At 32.2% G+C, this 21,587-nt stretch overlaps 1 protein-coding gene across 1 annotated transcript in view; it reads right to left on the reverse strand.

Moving 5' to 3' along the window:
- Nucleotides 1-15,953: 15,953 nt before the first annotated feature.
- LOC137924205 (neuropeptide SIFamide receptor-like) overlaps nt 15,954-21,587 on the reverse strand; it is a 150,141-nt gene continuing 144,507 nt past the window's right edge. Inside the window, exon 3 of the mRNA XM_068767577.1 lies at nt 15,954-16,722. Coding sequence (XP_068623678.1) covers nt 15,954-16,722 — 769 coding nt within the window. The remainder of the gene's footprint in view (nt 16,723-21,587) is intronic.

The raw sequence follows: 21,587 nt of genomic DNA on the forward strand, positions 1-21,587 counted from the left end.
TATTACATTATCAAGAAATATGTATGAACTTTGTAAAATCAATTTAAAAATAAAGATATATACACTTTGTAGTTTGACATTGTACAATTCGAAGAAACAGTTCCGTCGTTCGTATAATTAGGTTGTATCTAGGCAATGAGAAATGTGACCTAGAGTCCTAACTAATGAGTTTAAAGCCTTATCGAGCCGTCCCTGGGGAGGCCGTGAACTGAGCTTTTTAGGTCACCCGTGCGAGGTTGCAGCGAGGTAGGCTGCACTGAGCTTTTCTAGGGTTGCCACTAACAAAACTGTGGGAATTTAAAATATTTATTATATATTTATCTTGTGGCGTGCATATCGCGCGCCACTCAAACGCCAAGCTCTTACCCACGTGACCGTCAATCGCATGGCGGCGGCGGCAGTGAAACAGATACATGACAGATGGCGCCACAGTAGACGCAACGAAAATCTGCATCGCGCTGTTGAGAGTCTCCGCGCTCATTATAAGGGCTAGCGGAGGTGCGGTCAAAGCAGGAAGAAGCAACTGAAGATCAAGAAGCGACCGACGAACAAGAAGCTACCGTACCACGACCACTCCTACAATCTCATTTAACTGTAGTTTTAATAAAGCTTCCAATCCTATTTTCTTTCAAAAAATCTGACGACTTTGCAATTTTGAACAATATATTTAGATGTAAAAATTAAAATATTACTTACTGTGGTAGGTCTAGAAATAAAAATTATTTTGTCTAGGGTCCATATAATATGTTACCTCATAATGTACCATATTTGAAAGGGACCAGAATATACAGGATGATTGAAAATAGATGTAAAAGCTTGTAAAGCTCTTTGGCGACAAACGAACAATAAATGGTGGATAAATCATTTACACATATGACAAATCTTCCTGTATATCGCTCGTTATACCTTTTCTAGGCATCGTAAAACCTGTAACTTCATAATGTACCATATTTCAAGAGTATCACTATATACAGGTTGATTGAAAAAAAAATGTAAAAGCTCTTAAAGCTCTTTGGTGATCTCTGAGCTATATGTTCACCGCTTTAAATCTATTACACTATGACTAACACCCTATATACCACTTGTTATACTTTTCTCTAGGCTTCATAGAATATTTTGCTTCATAATGTACCATATTTATATGTGATTTCTATATACAAGATTTTTAAAAATTGATGTCAAAACTTTTAAAGTTCTCTGGTCACAAACGAGCCATACATTCAACTCTATAAATATAAACAGCCTATATATTGCCGTGTTATACCCTTCTCTAGAAAAAAAATAGTAACTTTTAACACTCCCATGCTGTATGGTGACTGTATGCTGAATGATAGAAAATATGAAGGATGAAAGAGAGAATAGAGAGAGGAATTGTAAAGGATGAAAGAAGAAAAATAAAAGTAGGAGGATGTATATCCCTGAAAATAAAAAAATATTGTGCAATGTCTCTGGATTAAAATATAATAAACAAAAACTTATTAAAATATACTTCTATAGTGGAATATTTCAAATTTTATTTTTACTCGTTCTTCACTATGAGGTTCAACCAGAAATAAGGATATCTACAGAAAAGCCAAGGCTAGCGAGGTAGTTCGAAGAATTTCTGATCTGAAGTAACAGGGGGCGGCACATCGCTCGTGTTCAGGAGTTGGGGCCTAAAGATTCTCTGGAGGCGACCACTTACCAGTAGACGCGGCGAGGGTACCCTGGGTGTACCGACGAAATAAAGCCCAGGAAAGTGGCTGGAAGCATGCAGCGAAAGATCGGACATCGTGGATATCCTTGGAGGGAGATTTATGTCTTCCAGTGGGCCTATCAGTTCAAAAGAGATTACGATAGAGTTTGGTATACCGACTCATCATATATCAGAATCCATATGTAACCCTAGCAGCATTAAGCTTTAAGTTTGATTAGATCATAGTTTCTTTCAAACGCTCACGTGATCATAATATATGACCTTACATTTAAAATAATATAAATAAATAGGAACATAGAATGTGTAGCAACCCTATACAATGCGCCCGGAATTTCAGGGTTGCAATACCTTTGTTGATTGCCTCGTCTGAGAGATTAATAGAGGTTTAGTTTTCTTTTCGGCTGTATATATATATATATATATACATATATATATATATTACACACATCCATTCGTCGTAAAAATTTGGTAAGTTATAAGGTATATCCCCGGGAAGGCATTGGAAAAAAATATTATACATATTTTTCTGTATGTCCTTTACAGAATTGTAAACTATGCATTTTTCGACAGATGGCGCCACCGTCGAAACTTGGAACATAACCCCTATATTTATGATCACTTTTAAATAACGACTTATCATTGTTATCACAAAAAAAAAAATTATTAGGATATTTTAACATGTTTTTATATAATGAACTTTTTATTATTATGGCATTGTAGTCTATTGCATAATCGTATACAATTGCCAATAAAAGAGTATCACAAGGTTATATACAGAGTGATTGGTGTAAAATATTTAGAGGAGCGTGAATGAAAATAACTCGTCCGTCACCAAAATGATTTAAAAGCCTTTTCTTTCTCTTATTTCCTATTATTACATCATCCTGTATAAAATGATCACTTTGTAATATAGTAATATATGAAGCAACATATTTAATAAAGCCAAGACAAGCTAATCTCTTTTTCGAGTACTAATATAAAAGTTAATTTTATTAATCCAATCGAAATGGGTAACATAATATACAGGATGATTTGTGGTTGGTAAAAGAATGTTAAAATTATAGTTACATATACTTCTTCTTTTTTTCAGCCGATGAAAGTCAACTGCAAGATATACGATTTTATACATAATACTGTGTAGTTGTTGTGTTTACTTTGATTTATAAATATGGTATTCATATTTACCTAGGTGTATATATAGTGTACCTATATCTATATCTATAGTGAATACCTTATTAATAAACTAAAAATATGTTGTTAGGAACGTTCCCAGGGATACGTTTTATAATTTACTAAATTTTCACGCCTAATGGAAGTGATAAATGAATATTAAAATTTCAGTTACATGTACTTCTTTTTTTCAGCTGATAAAAGTCCACTGCATTCCACTACCTTTTTTTTTGTTTCGGTGGGGGAAATCTTCCGGTATTCAAGATGGGTATCTTGCCTCTGGGGGGAAGACAGGGGTATGTGGGATTCCTACCCACTAACCCCCCCCCCCCCGGTGGTCGCCCTCTGCACTAAACAGGGGACCGCGGTATCTCCCAGTCAGGGATCGCCACGCGGCATTCCACTACCTTAATAATGTTGTCTGTCTACCTATTGTGAGCATACCCACGTCGCGTCTACCGTCTCGTGGTCGCCATTAAAGGATCTTTTGGTCCCAATGGACATCGTTTGCACGAACGATATGTCCGCCCGCTGCCACTTTAGACAAGCGAGAAAGAATTCTTCGAGCAACTCCTGATTCGATCTCGCAGTGAAAATCTGAACATATCTCTCTCCATTGGTCCCTGTATTACCTTGAGTCATCTAACGGAACCTCTTTCTTTTTTTTTTCGGCGTTTGAAATCTTCCGGTATTCAAGATGCCCTGCCTCTGGGGGGAGGACAGGGGTATGTGGGATTCCTACCCACTAACCCCCCCCCCCCGGTGGTCGCCCTCTGCGCTATTTTTCGATAGCCCGTCCCAGGGTATGCGTGGATACGCTACCCCCGAAACCCTCGAGCGGAACCTATCGTAGGTGACCACGTCTCGGATCCATGTCATCACCTGCAACGCACATTGGTCACTGACCTTCGTCTTTAAATATTGCGGCATTTTACACGAAAATGGGTTTCGAAGATTTCGGAATAATACCGAGTTGGATTCGGCGAGTGATCTGTTTCTTTAGTTGGATATACAAAGGTGGACGGTTTTTCCCTGGTATAAATAGATGTAATGAATATACACCTATCCCCCGATTTACACGGTAGATACCTTCCTGAGAAAAACGTGTAAATCGAAAATTAAAAATTTTCAAGTAATAACCGTGTAAATCGAAAAACTTGCAGAAAATGCATAATTTTGCTATTTAACAGTTGTAATTTTTTTCAATATTTTTAGGTGTACACAGAAATAAAAATAAAAAGCATTGACAGGTTACAATATTTAATATTTTACGGAAACACTGTTTGTTTAATTACATTACATTAAACAGAAGAACAAAAAATAAAACCAAAGGTGTTTTATTATCCTTTATCACTGTCAGAAAATACTCTCATTCTTTTTTCGGAATCGAAGGTTCGAATTCACTTTCATCACTCGAAGTTATTTGTGCCGATTCGATGTTTGTAGCAGAAATATTTACATTATGAGAGATGGTAATAAAATCGGTTATTAAAACAAAAAAAAACTTATTTGGAAAACTGTGTAAAAGCGAAAACGTGTAAAACAAGTACCGTGTAAATCGGGGGATAGGTGTAATATTAAAAAATCCATCACTACTGCATTGGGTGTATATACATATATATTCGTGGAGCCAATGCTAATATAGTTATTGAACATTTGCATTTTGTTTATACGTAATGTATGTATGATGTTAGTATATATCAAATAGGATAAATGATAAAAATATTACACACTTAATTTTTTTTTATGACCCCGCTATTGGGGGCCCCTCGTACCTCTATCTTGTGGTGGGACAGGGTCTTTTTTGGGCAATTTACTTTTTTTTTACTTAGTTTTTTTTTTATTTCCGTTCTCTGCTTCCATTCTTCACATGATCTTTCATTCCATTCTTTTATACCACATTTCTTCTTTCTTACCCTTTTGCTCTGTTCGTCTATCATTCTTCCCTTTTTCTTTTTACATTTTTTGATTTATGTTTTTATTTAACATTTTTTTTACACATTATTACTTATTCTATAATTATTTCTATCACAGTTTTGTTTCTATTTACGTTTTTAATCTATTTATCTTTTTATACTCTGTTTGTTTTATTTCTTTCTATCGCCCTTTTGGCAATCTCTTTACAAAGGGAACACATTTAAATTTAGAACGCTAGTAGACGCAGCTTAAGGGATATCCGGTACATCGACCGTTTCGCGACGCCATATTTTATCCGGAGAAAGTCGGCGAATTATTCTCCATATTTATGTTAATACAATATAAATATGACGTCATTTGTAAAATTTATTTAGTGCTTTATATTGTTAATACTGTTTCTATTTATTATAACGACATTGGATTTTATTTTTGTGTTTTTATGCGATATTTTCATTAGCTATTCGTGAGACATTATTAATTCTTTTTAATCACCTCCTGAGGTCTGCGAGTCGGTCTTATCGTAAGAGATAGAAAAATAAAATCCAGCACGATCAAAAGTCTGCTTATGCAATTTAGTCATTCTCATCACTTTGTTACAAACGCACATGAGATAAATATCATGAGATACATCCGCTGATATATATATAAGTAAAAATTGTTTTACTCTCTAATAGCAATTCTTGTGGTTTTATTTAATTAGTATTATAAACGATTCTATTTAAATTGAAATATATACAGCATGATCTGTTATAGGTGTAAAAGTTTTAAAGGGGTCAAAGCAATATTCAAAGTCTTTACACCTGTTTATAACCAACCTGTAGATAGTGTACACTTTTAAATGTGAAATTTTTTTTTTACCCCAAAGATATCTATGGTAGGATATATCATGATTGCCACGCTTGGCAAACAGGTAGGGGATCGCAGCGTGGTACTATAATGCAAAGGTCGCAGGTGACCATCCCCTGGAAACTTGTTTGTGAGAAGTAGCAATTCATTACTATCAATGCAACAGGTGATTAACTCCTGGGAATCGAACCCGCGAACTAAGATCGCAATTCTCAATCCTATACCGCGGCGCTACCACTGTTCAATAGAAGTGGTAAATAATAAATAATTTACTTAATTAATACATAGTAATAAAATTTTGAAAATGCTTTTTATGCTGTATTATCATTTTTGGGATCATTGATTTACGGGTATCTAATACAGCCTGTATTAGATATACACCAATACCTCGCTTTTCGTTTCTTTTTGCGTTTTTTTCGAAGTTGCGTCGCTGCTTAATCAGTACTAATTTTCACTGTGCGTCGTTAGATTTTCGAGGTTGCGTTGTTTTGGGTTCGAGTCTTTAATTTTTTTTTTAAATTTTCTTTTTCATCCAAAAGATGGCAACACTTTTGTTTCTAATTGCGCTATGCCATCAAAACTCAGAAATTCCCTTTCTAACTAAAAACAACGCAATTTGTATACAGTTTTATTTTCACTTTATTTTGCTAATTTTAGAGTTCATTTTCAATTACGTAGTGTGTTGTGCTTTTTTTTAAAAGAGAATAATAAATTTATATAAATTTCAACGTGTTGTTTCTGGTTACAAAAAGGTAAATATTTTTCCAATTTATTTATTGGCAGAGTTATATTATTTTTTTAAAGATATACTTAGTTTAATTTTCTTTTTAAAAAGTAGTTTTTTCGTAACCCTGGAACCTATCTTTGATCTTTACATGGTTTGCTTTAGAAAATCTTAATTCACTTTGCGGCGTTTCAATATGCGTCGTGTTTTTCGGAACGTAACCACGACGCTAAGTGAGGTATTGGTGTATACATTCACTCCTGAGATGCTTTCACGACAATAACCAATCACACTGTATTTGTATCATAATTTGTTTTTTTTTTATTTTTTTTCCGTTTAACCCCTGTATGTATGGACAGGGACATTATTATTCATTTTTATAGTTTCAGTTTTCATTTCGTCTTTCATATTTCTCATTTTCTTTCACACACACAATTCTCATAATATTATAGATACAGTACAGTCTGCTTATTTTATTTTTCTTTAGTTTACTTTTGTATCACGTTTTATTTGTCTCTTTCACGATTTTATCTACTAATTTTCATATGTGCTATCGATTATACCATGTTATAATAAATGATTAAATATATTACATATATATCTAATATATAAAATTCTCGTGTCACGGTGTTCGAACTTGAACTCCTCTGAAACGGCTTGACCGATTTTGACCAAATTTTATATGCGTATTCAGTAGGTCTGAGAATCGGCTACTATCTATTTTCTATACCCCTAAGTGATAAAGGTTGTTCACACTTAATTTTTTTTTTTTTCGATGAAATTTTTTGTTTTTATTTTTTTATGATACAGCATACAAGAATACATACAACCATAAATTTTCACCCCTCTACGATCAACCCTTATTTTTAAATTGAAAATTAAAAATATTTTTCTTTTTCAAAACAACGTTTGCGGGATTAGCTAGTATATATATATATATATACATATATATTCTAGCTTTCATATAAAATGAGTAATGTCGGGATAAAACAAATCCTCGATGTCTTTAAAATCTTATTCCTCGAGTTGGTAGGCGGGGTCATTAACTTATTACAGAGACCTTTATTCCTTCGAGTGGATGCTTAAATCTACGTCACAGCAAGAGGTCAGTGACCGGCTCACGTAAATGTGTCGCGGAATTATATTAAATTCAATCTGTTGAATCTACGTTTCCCTTTTGTAACATAGATTCGTTCAGACGTTTTGCACAATGGTAAAAGAATAGGAAATTTGGAGACTTCGTGTTTTGTTTTAACACTTACACACACGTATGTACGAACACATACTTTTTCTTTTCAGCTTCAAATTTAGCTGATAGATGGCCATTACAAGGCTTGCTATCTCTACTACCCACAGGCCCAAAAAAGGGAGAGATACATATTTACACAAAGAATACCATATGGACGTGCACACATAAACAAAGATAGTGACACATACATACAGATATTCGATCTCTTTCTCTCTTATACACGCACGCACACACACGGACACAGGCATACGTACACATACAAACACAAATGAAGATTTAATGGAATCAGGCGTTACCTTGCGGAAGTCCATCTTAAGTAAGAAAAGGACCAATATTTAGCCACTTGCATATGTAGTGGTAGTAGTGGTAATGTCTTAGACTCTGTGTTTGGCACTAATCGGTGTAACATAATTCCTGAAGATGCCCCGTGGAGGGGTGAAACACGTGTTGAGTGGTTTGGCGGTGGCTGTTGTGTAATTCGCATTGTTTGCCGCATACGCATTTATCAGCGGGCTGGGGGGCGGTGCACTTTGTTGCACGACTACCACTGCATGTGCGAAAGTGGCTAAATATTGGTCTTTTTCTTACAAATGAAGACACATAGAAGACAAATATATTTAAGCCCTCACGAAAGCGAATACACACACAAACATAAACACTCATATGTTACATATGTTAATGATATTTAATACCTTTTTTAGGCTTTAAACTTACTATTGCCTTACTTTAACTTTTTTTTTTTTAAATTTGTTAAAACGGTCTCTTGAACATTCTACATGTTCCTACTCTACTAATTCTACTAGGTCAATGAACTGTCATATAAATTCTACTTCGCTATTTATTTAAGATCTAAGCTTTAATATTCCTGATACATTATTAAATCTGTTATTTTACTGCACTCTTTAGTTATAATACGACAAATTTAGAAAGTCGTTTATTTATAGATGATTTGATATGTTCTACAGCATAGAAGCATATTCTGGGGAAATCGTCGCTGATGCACGAATTATATGATAGTTAGAATCATTTGCTATAACTTATTAGGTTAAATCAAGGTTTATTCTCTCTATCCTGGAGTTAAAGTCACATGTTTTAACCACTTTTTGAAAAAAACGGTTTAAGACAAAAATTTATTACATTTTCGGACCTTTTGTAGAATAATTATTTAATGTTTAAACTTGTCATACAAGATTTTTATTCTAATCATCGCTAATCTGATATATAACATACATTTTTCTTCGTATTCCACAGACAATTTTTGCTTGCCTTTCTGCAAACTACAGTGTTTTACTAATTCTCATAAATTATTTCCCAATAATTGTTTACAACACTCTAAAAATGTCCAGTTTTTTACATTACAGTTTCGTATGAACACTTCCTTATCCCACATCGCCACATCGATGAACCTTGCAATCGCATCTTGAATCTCGTCCGTGTAATTCACGCACAAGTTCGTGTGATGCAATATTGCTACCACCGCAAGATTAATACTTTTATTCAGCCTTAGGGCATCTTACTGTTTAGCTCTTGATCATGACTAATAAGACCTATCTGTTTTATGATATTCCAACTTATCTATAGAATTTTAAAGATATATATTAGAATAAAACAACAAATTTCACATTAATTATTTAATCATAATTCATTAGTGTTTCGACGCAATAAGATAACATTGCACTAAGCAGTTCTGATACGAAAACAAAATGGCGGAATTGTTTCACACGGTGGCTTATGTCTAAATGAGATACAGAAGTAATATTTTTATTTTAAACAGATATGATTGATGTTACAATATTTGGTATAGTCATTCCTTTACAATCTGTAATTAAAATATAATCATTCTAATATTTAATGTATTATTATACTGTTGTAAGGCCTAATTCCTTATGATACAATCGTCTCTTTACTACATTCGCTCGACAAAGTTAATATGACACTTTTTCATCTGCACTTCTGATAAATGGAGATAGGTAATTGTCATTATCTACAATTATAACAAAATTAAAGATGCGTTTACATATTTACTTTTTATAAAACGTTTCAATTTTTTATAAATTTAATCTAAAAAGTTGTTGATTGAAAATATAGACTGACTTTTTCATTCCATGTAAACGTATCTTGAAATTGTTCTTACTAATCAATTAGATAAAATCCAAATATGTCATATTCCAATATATTGTTACAAGCACTTTCAAATCATCAATCAACATAAAATGTCGGCATTGTTGTCCCTACAGGAAGCTACCGCCGGCTCGGAAGGCGGTTCTGCTGAGAGCCGGCGAGAAACTCAACAGTTGCTCTTTACAAATATAGTTTTATAAGGAGTGCGCGATATCTTATCTTCCTGAGTGAGCAGCGACAACATGTAATTTCACGCATTAACATCAGTATATTAAACTTGGAAAAGCTGTACATTTTCTCATATCAACTTTGTCAAGTAAATATATTAATACAACAACCTTCTCTAAGTTACAAACCAATATTATTTATTATTTTTACAATAACTTAATATTTATTTCGTTTCCGTTTCAAGCTAAATAATATCTACATTAAAATTGTTTAATATTGCCAATTCATATTTAAACTTATCTATTAATAAATTTTACACATGTAATATTTGTCATAAATGTATTAGTTTGTAGTATTTCACGCGTTTAATAATAATTTTTAAAAAAGCCGTAGAAAATTTTATGCAGATGATATTTTTGTAAATGTTTTTTACATCGATTCTAGAAGTAATTAAAATCGATTGCTTATCGACTTGTGATGAAATATTCTATGATATACATTATAAGAGAGAGTTTTTAAAATAAAATGACTCTCGTTGCGGATTTTTCTCAGAACATTGCGATATTTTTTAAATTGAAGAATTTCATACACAAGTGATCATAATAAATCTTCCATAGTGTAATATTTGTAAGCAACGAAATGTATGATATTTTAAACAGGATATTTAACAGTTTTTTCACTTAGGGGGCAGAAGGCAACACCAGGAACTGGAATGTTCAGTGTCGATTCCATCGCGCGGTGCTCCTTATACCTTTGTACATGTAACAACCAACGCCATCTATGGACGCCAGTTGAAATTACAGAATTCTGACGTATATATATATATATATATATATACATATATGTTAATATATTTAATTTTAGGAGATCATAAAGTTTCTGTTTAGATTTATGTTCAAAGTAAGGAAACAATAATTTACATGTTTAAAGACAAAAGTAATTATAATTTGTAATTGCCTTAAACATATTTATTACACGGAGAAACACGTTATATTTTCAGTATGACAGACATTTTTCTATTTTAATTATCCATTACAAAATGCGTGAGAAATTTAATGAAATTTAATGTTTGTTATTATATGTATTAGTATAAAAATTTTCAAATTATTCGATTACAATCAAACTTCTGTATTTAGATCTGAAATATTTTATTTTAATTGGTTTTAGTCACTAATTAAAAAATTGTAGAAAAAAAAGTATCTCATTTCCTAAAGGCACTATTATGTCGATAAACTATTTGTTTGCATATTAAAAGCATGAAATAATTTTATTTATTAATACAATATTAATCTATGTTAATAACTAAATTATATCGTATTTTTATGAGTAAAATACATTTAATTTTCAATTTTTCCAAATATTTTTGAGGTTACCAGATAAGGATATGGTGAGAATTATGTGTAAACAAATCTTTATAAAAACTTCAGTTAGAAAATTTAATTTTCCAAAAGTATCTGTTACATCGGTTCCGTAAGAAGATAGACGAAAATCCGGTAAATTTGATATGTTAGAAGTATTGTATAATCTGACATTGAATGTATTAATATGTTTAGATTGCTTCATTTTACCATAGCCTTTATAAAACAAAATTATAACTTACTAGAAACTAAACTGACTTAATTTTTAAGTTAATAATTAAATTTCCGGTTCCCTGTTCATTCCACGATGCTTATACTGCCTTTTATGTACATATTGTGAATAAATCTATCGTCGATAATTTTTGACATGCTAATAAAAGCCACCTCAACCCTCTTTGCTGGTAAAATTGGGTTAAATCTATACTTTGCTTACCTTAATTCAGTTAAAGAAATATTCCTTCCAAATTTCAAGTTTTGAAACCAAATGTAACACCACGACTGCACTTAAGTCTGAATGTTGTACAAGTGCTGTCATGTCTATACTGTAGCTATCTTTGGAACTGATCAATGAAGTACCAGCTGGAGGCTTTGATTTCTAGACGAGCAAAGAGGCTGATTCGTAACTTAATTAGAGCTAAGTAGCTTGAAAAAAGTTGCCTGTTTATCAGTATTATACAAAGTGCATTTTAGAGAGTGTGCAGTGAAATTACTCCAAATAATTCCTCCATCTTCTTTCTTTCATCGGACAACAACACTTGCGGATTTACGACATCCGTACATACTTGAAATTACTTCCACTTGTACTTAGGGTTTAGGGTATGGAACAATCTACCGACGTCATTCTTTCCAGACAATTATAACTAAGGAGTCTTCAAGACAAGATTGAATATGTATCTGCTAAGCAAGCATTTACAATCTAAGACCTCGTCATAACTAAAGATCATACGAAACACATCATTCGGAATAAAATTCTTAACTTTATTACTTTCGTTTGTTATTGTTTTCAAATATATTTTTTTGTTATTTAGTTTCTAATTAAAAATAAATAGATCTGTTTTGATTATACGTATTTAATATATTCTCATATATATCTCCTTATTTATCTGTCTAATTCATGGCTTATCTTCAGGTAATAATCTCGTGTGTGTGTCTAACTTAAAAATTAAGTCAGCTGTAGCTGCAAACGGCTTACTAAAATTTTAACCTATCGTCCCACATACGAGTATAACAATGTTCGTTTGAGATAGTATGACCTATTTTAAAACCTTATACTATATTACAATTATAATCTTTACTAACATTCTAACAAAACCTTTCTGTTAAAACATTCCTTGCTTTCCTCAAGTTCTTCCTTGCTATTATCTTCATCTTTCTACAAGATATTTTAGCCTTTTTTCTGCTATCATCTTTTCATATTAATTCCTTTGTTCATATAACTTTCTATCGTTACAACATTATAAACAACTAAATCTAAAAAGCTGTATATTACACTGATCGCATATGTTAGATTACAATAAACTGAAAAAAAAATTAGGACAATGTGAAACTTACATTGAATTCAACAAGCCAGAAATGGAAACGCCGCCTAGGTTTGAATTTATATAACACAGTGGTTCTCAAAGTTGTATTACCTATATGAGGTCCACATTATATACAGGTTGATTGATGTAAAAATTGACTTGCTAAATCTTATCAGAAATGATAAATAACCTATTACATTATTGTTTTCAAAATTCAAATTACTACGTATTAAAATTAATCATTGTTTATTGCCAGAATTTATAAGCATGCTGAAAGTAAAATATAAATTAAAGTTATTTCGGTGTGATCAGATACAGGTTGTTTGAAGACAGATGTAAAAGTTTTAAAGGTTCTTACCCATATAACCAATCACGGTATGTATATATTAATAAGGTCCATTTTTATTAAAATTCAAAATTAGAATGACCAATTCTAAATTATTTGTTCCAATGTACTTATTCAAGTTATTTTATTTAAACTGAAATAGTAATTTAAAATATCTATTTTTGATCTGTGATTTTTATATTTTAAATTTTTATATTTGAAAATGAAAGACGAAAAAATAAACTTTGAGAATCACAGACCCAATAGAATGCTTTTAAGTTCCAGTTTAAATAAAGGTATCATGAAAATCAGTTCTAAAAGCAATTATGCGAGTATGTCTTATATCCTAACACCAAAAACAGCAAAAGAATACAGCGATATCTTACATTCATGCTCCTACTGAACTAAAACAAACTATTAATTCTAATTTTATTGTACTATTAAAACATATATTACATCAATATTATACAAAATTGAAGGGAACGAGTATATGTTACCAATTCATGTATAAATATAGATATATCTTCGTAAGAAAGCAACACACATTACCATAAATATTTAAGATATTTATTTATTCATTAGAAAACTACAAATCTAGTCGATTTTTGGAAATTTTATCCTTTAAGATGTATCGATGAACATCGTAGCTATCTCATCAAATCCAAAGATAAGTTATTTTGTATAAAAATACAATTATTGCCAACTTAATTAAGTTATCATTTTAATGCGTCACATTTAAGCTCGCATCGTGACGTATACACTTAACTACTGTTATCGGAAATCTTCGCAGAAATGCAATCAAAAAGTTTTTTTGCGTATAACGTTAAACGCTGCATTTTAATGTTATTGTGTATTGTAAATATATTTTATAAAACATATTTTAATGATGGAATAAAAAGAAAAAAAAATACAGACACTGGCATTCATTAAAAAAAAAACATTACAGATAAAATATATATCTAACATGTTCAGAATAAATTTACAAAATAACGTAATAAGATTTCTTTCGGATGCGCCAGTCATAGCTGTAACACTATAAATTTTATGATCTTGTCTTTTTAAGATTTATAGCGGTACTTTAAACCAAATAAATAATTTAATTATATTTATATAATTATATTTGCAACATTAATTTTAAAAACAATAATAAATAATAGTGTAACATGGTAAAACGAAAAGTGTTTGAAATAAGCAAACTAAAATCTATTATATTTATATTTGAAAACAAAAGATTTTTTTGGTTAATCAATCACTAGAGATGGTTGAGGAAACGGAGTAGACTTTTTGATGGCCATCAAAAAAATTTTTTTTATTTTTGATGGCCATCAAAAACAAAAACACTGTATTTTATTGAAAAGACCACGTGTTTACAGATGTTTTTTTAGACAAATAAACATAACGCAAGCTAAGCTTGTATACAAAAATAGCATATATATAAAACCATCACCATATCACAAACATTTCCTTTACAAGGAGAATTTCGATTTCACATTGTCAGTCTTGCGAGCTTCGACTATGTCTTTGATATTAAATGTCGTAACTGACATGTAAGGAAGTGAATCGAAATTTTAAAAATATCTGGCCAATGCAAAGAAATTAGTGAAAATTTGTTAATTATTGTGAATTTTCTCGGTAGAAAAATACTAACTTTATTTCATTTTTAAGTTGAAATTTTTTCTAATAATTCGTAACTATAATGTGCTTTCGATTACATGTAATTAGATAACATGTTAAATTATTTTCATAACCATATCTACTTATAAAGAGTGTCGTTCTAAATATTTGTATATATTTGTATTTATTAACATTAGTTTTAGAAAGTTTATACTTAGAAATAGTTACTTAAATTTTCTGCTTAGTAATTTGTGCATTATAAGCGGCTCCCAGTTCTTATTGGACTGTAAACATATTGTCTATTGACAAAGGCAACGTGAATATCAATCGAAGAGGAGAATAAACACACCGTCTTTGTCAATATCAAATTATAACGAATGTAAACAATATTATTACATTAACTATAAATCTATCCTAAGTTATTATTTTTGATATACTTAACAACTTAACTACCTAATATAACTTGAACTTTACATGCTTACTACAAACGTAAAACAATCGTCGATACAATGACAAACATTGCTTCATCTATTTTTGTATATGTAAATAGAATATAAAACAGTATAAATACAATATATGTCACACAATCATAAAACCTTGACAAACCAAAATATATTGCAAGAAGATCAGAGATGAAATATCTTTTTATGACTGGATTTATTTTGAATACGTAATAAAAAATCGTATCTATTGGATTGTTTTTGTACTGCAGTATTATAAAAAAGTTTATTTTTAATTATTATTTTTAATATTTTTTTATAAAATTTATACATAAATAGAAGCAACTATTACTTTATTAAATTGAACGAGAGAAAAATAATTTATAAATTCGACATAAAGTTTTATTTCCGCAAAACGAACTATGCGGAAACACGTAGAAATATAATATAAATGCGGAAACTTATAACAGAAATGCGTAAATAACAGAAACAAAATAGATAGTATTTCTTAAGAATTTGTGCTAGATGTGCGTTTTTAATTCCGCGGCTTTGAACGTAGAAACATCTCAAACGGTTTACGTATAAAAGTTAATGCCTTAGTATATACTGTACAACACCGAGTAACTTCACTTATAAATTATTATTGAATTTCACGATAGTCGAGGACTTGGTTCCTGTGACACGACGTCAGACTTGCAAACTCAAATTACAAGCACAAACTTCGATACGCCTCTTCACCGGACGACAACGCTTGGGCTCTAGCAGCTCCGTTGTAAATTCAATCCAATCTCCAGAGCAGAAGAGTTTAAACTCCTGTGTGATTAAAGATGAATGATACTGCGTTCTTGTCTACCGGCGGTGATCGTCGGGTGATGGAAGCGTGATTGTTATTGTTGTAATGCCATGACTTCCTGGTCGACGTGCTCGATGATTGTAACGCAATTGTCTCGTAATAGCGAAGCCTTCCGCAGCATTTCCGGCTTTTAATTATAGCTACGAATCCCTTTCGGTATTTCTTGTTAAAGAACGCGTACAGTATAGGATTGATGCATGAATTCGATGCGCCCAGCCATTGCGCCAATGGTGTTACTACTGGAAACATATCCTCCTCCCACTTCTGGACAGGTCCTCCCAATTTTATCCTCGCAAATATCAAGTAGAGCGGAAACCAAGAGAGAACGAAGAGTATCACAACTGCAACTAGCATTTTAACAACTTTAACTTTGGACTTCTGTTGCATTCTTTCCATTTGGGCGTCTTGAGTATCGGTTGGAATTGATCGTCTCCAAACTTTAATCCAGATGAGGATGTAGCACATGGTGATCAAAACCATGGGTAAAATGTAACAGAAGATGAGGTTGCCGATCACAAAGTATAATATTTCACTCAAGGGGTTGGGCCAGACGTCGAGGCAGAGACGGACGTGGGGACTGTCTTCGAAGACCACCACCAGGTCGAAGAAGAATACCCAGGGTGTGGTCACGGATATAGCGAATATCCAAATGAATACGATCATCATTCGGGCGCGGCGTTTGGTGATTTGACATTTGAGCGGCCACCAGATAGCGAGGAATCTGAAACAAAGAATTATTATCGTTAATATTTAAACTTTTTCGGTGGTCATGTTTTGTAAAGGTAATAATAAAATTAATTTATCAAACATTGGAACTTTTAATACAGCTCTTGTTGGTCGTTCACTTATTTTCTTTTTTAAATCTACTGCGCAGGGTTCTAATTGGAAAGATAAAGCAGGAAGAAACTCCACAACAACACATCTTTTAATAAAGTTTAACATAGTTTTATATATACACTTTATCAGATTTTGCCTAAATAAATAGAAATAATCAGGCGACATCGCTGCCAAAGATTCTTGTCACATAAATATTAGTTTATTCAATATTTATTTTGAATTTTATTAATGTTACTCCAATAAGGTTTTGACAAATTTTATTAAAAAATCTTATTCCATTTATAACAATTAAAGAGACTTTTTGCAGTCGAAATTTTGGTACAGACAATTTTTTTAGTGCCTTGTAAATACACTATTGACATCACTTTTTTTATTTTATTACGATTATTGTAAACGAACAAGATATTATTATTAATACATTGTGAGGTCACTGTAACAATATTGACCTCTGTAAACCGCTTTCACAAGGAGATTAGCGGCCCCAAGCCGTAAACATATCAGATGGCTCTCTTTTACATAACAACCGTGTACGTAATTACACAGATATTTAAAATATAACTAAGATCAATGAAAGGATTCATAAATGTATATCTTATTAGTATGTTCGTTAACGTCTTATAGCTGATGTGAGAAATGTATCAAATTCAAAATATTGTTTATTTGAATATCTTGTTACAAGCACTTTCGATTTGTCAATCATCATAAGGTGTCGGCATTGTTGTGCTTCCAGGAAGCTACCACCGGCTCGGAAGGCAGTTCTGCTGAGAGCCGGCGAGAAACTCAACAGTTGCTCTTTACAAATATACGTTTTATAAAGAGCGCGCGACAATAATTAGCTTCCTGAGTGAGCATCGATAACATTTAATTACACGCATTAACATCAATATAGCAATCTTGGATAGAATAATATACTTTTTTCAATAACGTTTTTGGTATTAGTTTAAATCTTCTCTAGTGGCAAATCTGAAATTGTAAGTGGAATTTTATTGTACATACGTATATCTTGTAATTCATTGTAATATGTTAAGGGAATTGAGAGAAGAACCAAGATCACCGACGTAGCTCAAAGAATTGCACATCTAAAGTGGCAGTAGATAAGGCACATCGCTGGTGCAACCGACGGGCGTTAAAGCCTTAAGGTTCTTGAGTAGTGACTACGATCGACCGCATACACAAGGTTGCAGGAAGTCACTGGATACAGCAGCGTAAGACCGATCATCGTGGTCATTTTGATGAAAGCTTATGCCTTGCAGTGGGCGCCTATTCGCTGACAGGATGGTGATCAAATTCTCTCTTAAAAGTAAAATTTAATTATTTTCCTCCTGTATATATATATCATCGAAATTTCTTATATTATTTGTCAATATACGATAGTCTAAAGCAGTGATTCCTAAAGTGGTCTATATCGACCCCTAAGGATCTATGACAACCTGCAAGAGGTCTACGTCAGGGAAAAAAAATTTGAGGGTCCATGAATGAAAATGGGGGTCCACGATAGCGGATCTCAACACATACACTGATAATACCTATTTACTTACATCATACTATCTTATAATATCAAAACATTTACATTATTTATAAAAGTACCTATCATGTAAAAAATTTATTACATATGTTTATAAAATTGTGTAAGTTGTAGAATGTTGGTATTCGCTTTGTGGTTTTTTACGTATATTTTACATAACAGATACAAAATTTTATTTTGAGTAGTTTTAATTTAAATTCAATTAATAAATGTATAATGTGTTTTTACTTTAAGTTTTTAACACTAAACTTTTCTACAGTTAGAAATTCACAGGAAATCAATATCAGATAAGTAGGGGGTCTACCCAACACGGAAAACATGGCAAGGGGTCTACGACACAAAAAAGTTTGGGGAACTCTGGTCTAAAGCATTAATTGAAAGTAAAAATATTTTAACATCGTAACAAATTTTTACATTTAAAAACCCATTACGATCCTTTTTAAAATTTTTTGCTACTGTAATTATAGAACATGCCTTAACGGAAACTAATTTCTCGGAAACTATCCAGTCTGTTGACTTGATTCGACTCGAGCTGAAAATACAGCTTGAAAATTAAGTCACTGGTACAAGCAATTTTGCACCCTATATTTTAATACATAAAATCTTTTTTAACATGTAACGTTAAATATATAATGTTTTATATTAATGATTTCCTGTTTTAAATCAAACTTAGCTAAGGCACCTTAAACTTCCTAATATTAAAAATATGTAATTGTGTATCACTTTTGAACAGAACTTGTCCTAGACATTGAGTCGACGATAAAGCTGTGAACACAATCGGAGCAAATATTTTTTTATTTATAATCAATATATTAATCGAATAATTACTTAAACAAAATTAAATGCGTAACTTATGCTTAATATACAATTAACGGTTATAGCATAAGTAAGAGAACAAAGTTTGTAGCGATAAGCAAAAAATATTTTATTAAGTTATGTATTTGGATATTACTCAAAGAATTAATACTGTAACAAATATTTAAGAAAAAGTTACCATAATTTAGAAATTTAAAGAAAATTCCGTAAATCAGTAGTGCCTTTAAATAAAATTTATAAATCGGACTTTAATTGATGGTTGCTCTATGACTGTATTAATTACTTGCTTCGTACATAATTAGTCGTTACGTTCGAAAGTAATCCTTCAACTGGTCACTGTTACATTGACTTATAAGGGAATTGATTAATTATGTGGTATAACTAATGCCGCTGATTTCCATTGAAAGTAAAAAGGAGGCAGGCAGGTCTTCCAAAGTCAATTTGGAACTGATCAGTACTTTGTATGTTATTATATCAAATGTTGGAAGAGGATTGATGAGCGCAGAAAACTGCATCTGTGTAAAATTTAATGCAAGTTGCGGGATCATAAAGTAATCAGAAAAAGCAGCCCGTCTAATTGGACCAACTATACATTGTTAGGACGATATTAAAATAGATAAAAAGACAGTAAACACTGTAACACGTAAACACGAGCAAGAAAATAATAATTTCGGAAATATTAAACGTAAATGTAAAAATATAGGCACGAACGCTAATGTCTATGGAATGTAGATCCTAATAACAAAAAAATCGTCTGTTTTTATTGTGTGCTTTTATCAGATCAGCAGTATTTGCAAATCCTCGTGGCTTTATTACAAGTTGGAAACTGACATGACAATGGAGTACAATTTACTTGGAATTTCTATCAAATTTGCCCCTTAAAGTACACAAGTGGTCTATGTAAGTAGTGTTTACCTGGGAGAAGAATGTCAAAAGAGCCTAATTTTATAGAACTTAGAATAAAAGTTTGCTCCCTTGTTATTTTGCCATTCATTCTTCCATTTAAAGCTATAATAGTTCAAATGCGCCTTTATCTGTGAAGAATACACGACAAACCACATCAAGACACAGCCTCCCCTCCCTTAGATCGCCACTATGGTCCAGCGCTGATCGCATCCAGAAATTTTCCGTGACCTTTAGTATTTCGGCGGTCCACATAGTGGAGGGCCTACCCACGCCGCGTCTACTTACTCGTGGTCATTCCAGAACCTTTCAGCTCTAATGACCATCGTTTGCACTGCGGATGAGCAATTCTCTGAGGTACGTCGGTAATCATGGTTCTTCTGCGGATCTCATTTCTAATTCGATCTCGCAGCTAAACGCTAAATTGATAGATAATTTAATTATTAAATAAGAAAGGACCAATATCTAGCCACCTCCGCACATGCAGTGGTTGTCGTGCATGAAAGTGCACCGCCCGCCAGCCCGCTCGTAAATGCGCATGCGACAGACAATGCAAACTACACAACCGCCACCGTAAATTCACTCAACACGTGTTTCACCCCTCCACGGGGCATCTTCAGGAGTTGTTACACAGATTAGTGCTAAACACCGAGTCACTAGTGTTTATGTGCGGAGGTGGCTAGATATTGGTCCTTTCTTATTTAGGATGGACTTCCGCAATGTAACGCCTGAATCCATTAAAATTTAATTATTTTTGCCCTAAATTTATATATACTATCATTTATAAATCCTTTACACTGTAAAAGGTTTTTCTTTAAAAACCATTATATTTCTAACTTTGACAATCATTACATTTCACAGAATAATTAGTCATTTTATTAGATCGAATAAAAAGGTGTAACGAGCTTATATTTATTGATAATACTAATATTATGCATTTCTTATTAATATAATTTGATTAAAAAAATATTTATTAATAACATTATATCCAGGTGTGTCACTATCCTTAGTCCACCTTGAGCTGTCGATACTAGATATTTAGCCACATGGGTCCACGGTATAACTTTGACATTTCAATACCACGCACGCACTTTTAGTCACCTCGTTCTAATTAACAATTTATTACAAGTGTTCAAAGTGGAAGTAGAATTTTATTGTATTGTACCTTGTGCCATAAATTAGGATATTAAAAATAGATTTATAAATATATAAAAACGTATTTCGTTTAAATATAAACAACCTTTGTCCGTTCGTTAACAAAAGGGCTGTTTCAACATTTATCATTTTATTTTTGGCTCGCCTTTTTAGCACCCACCTGGTAAGGGTGGACAGGCATTGACGAAATGACAAATCGTAGTCTACCCAAGGAGATGGGGTCCATGGTGAAGGTCATTGAACTTCGCGAACCCGTGGGTTCATTGGCCAAGTTTTACATAATTATTATTTTGAGGCAGTTCTCTATTTAAATGCTAATATATTACGATGTTAACCCTTTGATTTTAATT

Source organism: Battus philenor, unplaced genomic scaffold (assembly GCF_028537555.1).
Source record: "Battus philenor isolate CCGP_79_NKW_IND1 unplaced genomic scaffold, ilBatPhil1.0.hap1 SCAF_10, whole genome shotgun sequence".
Taxonomy (NCBI): domain Eukaryota; kingdom Metazoa; phylum Arthropoda; class Insecta; order Lepidoptera; family Papilionidae; genus Battus; species Battus philenor.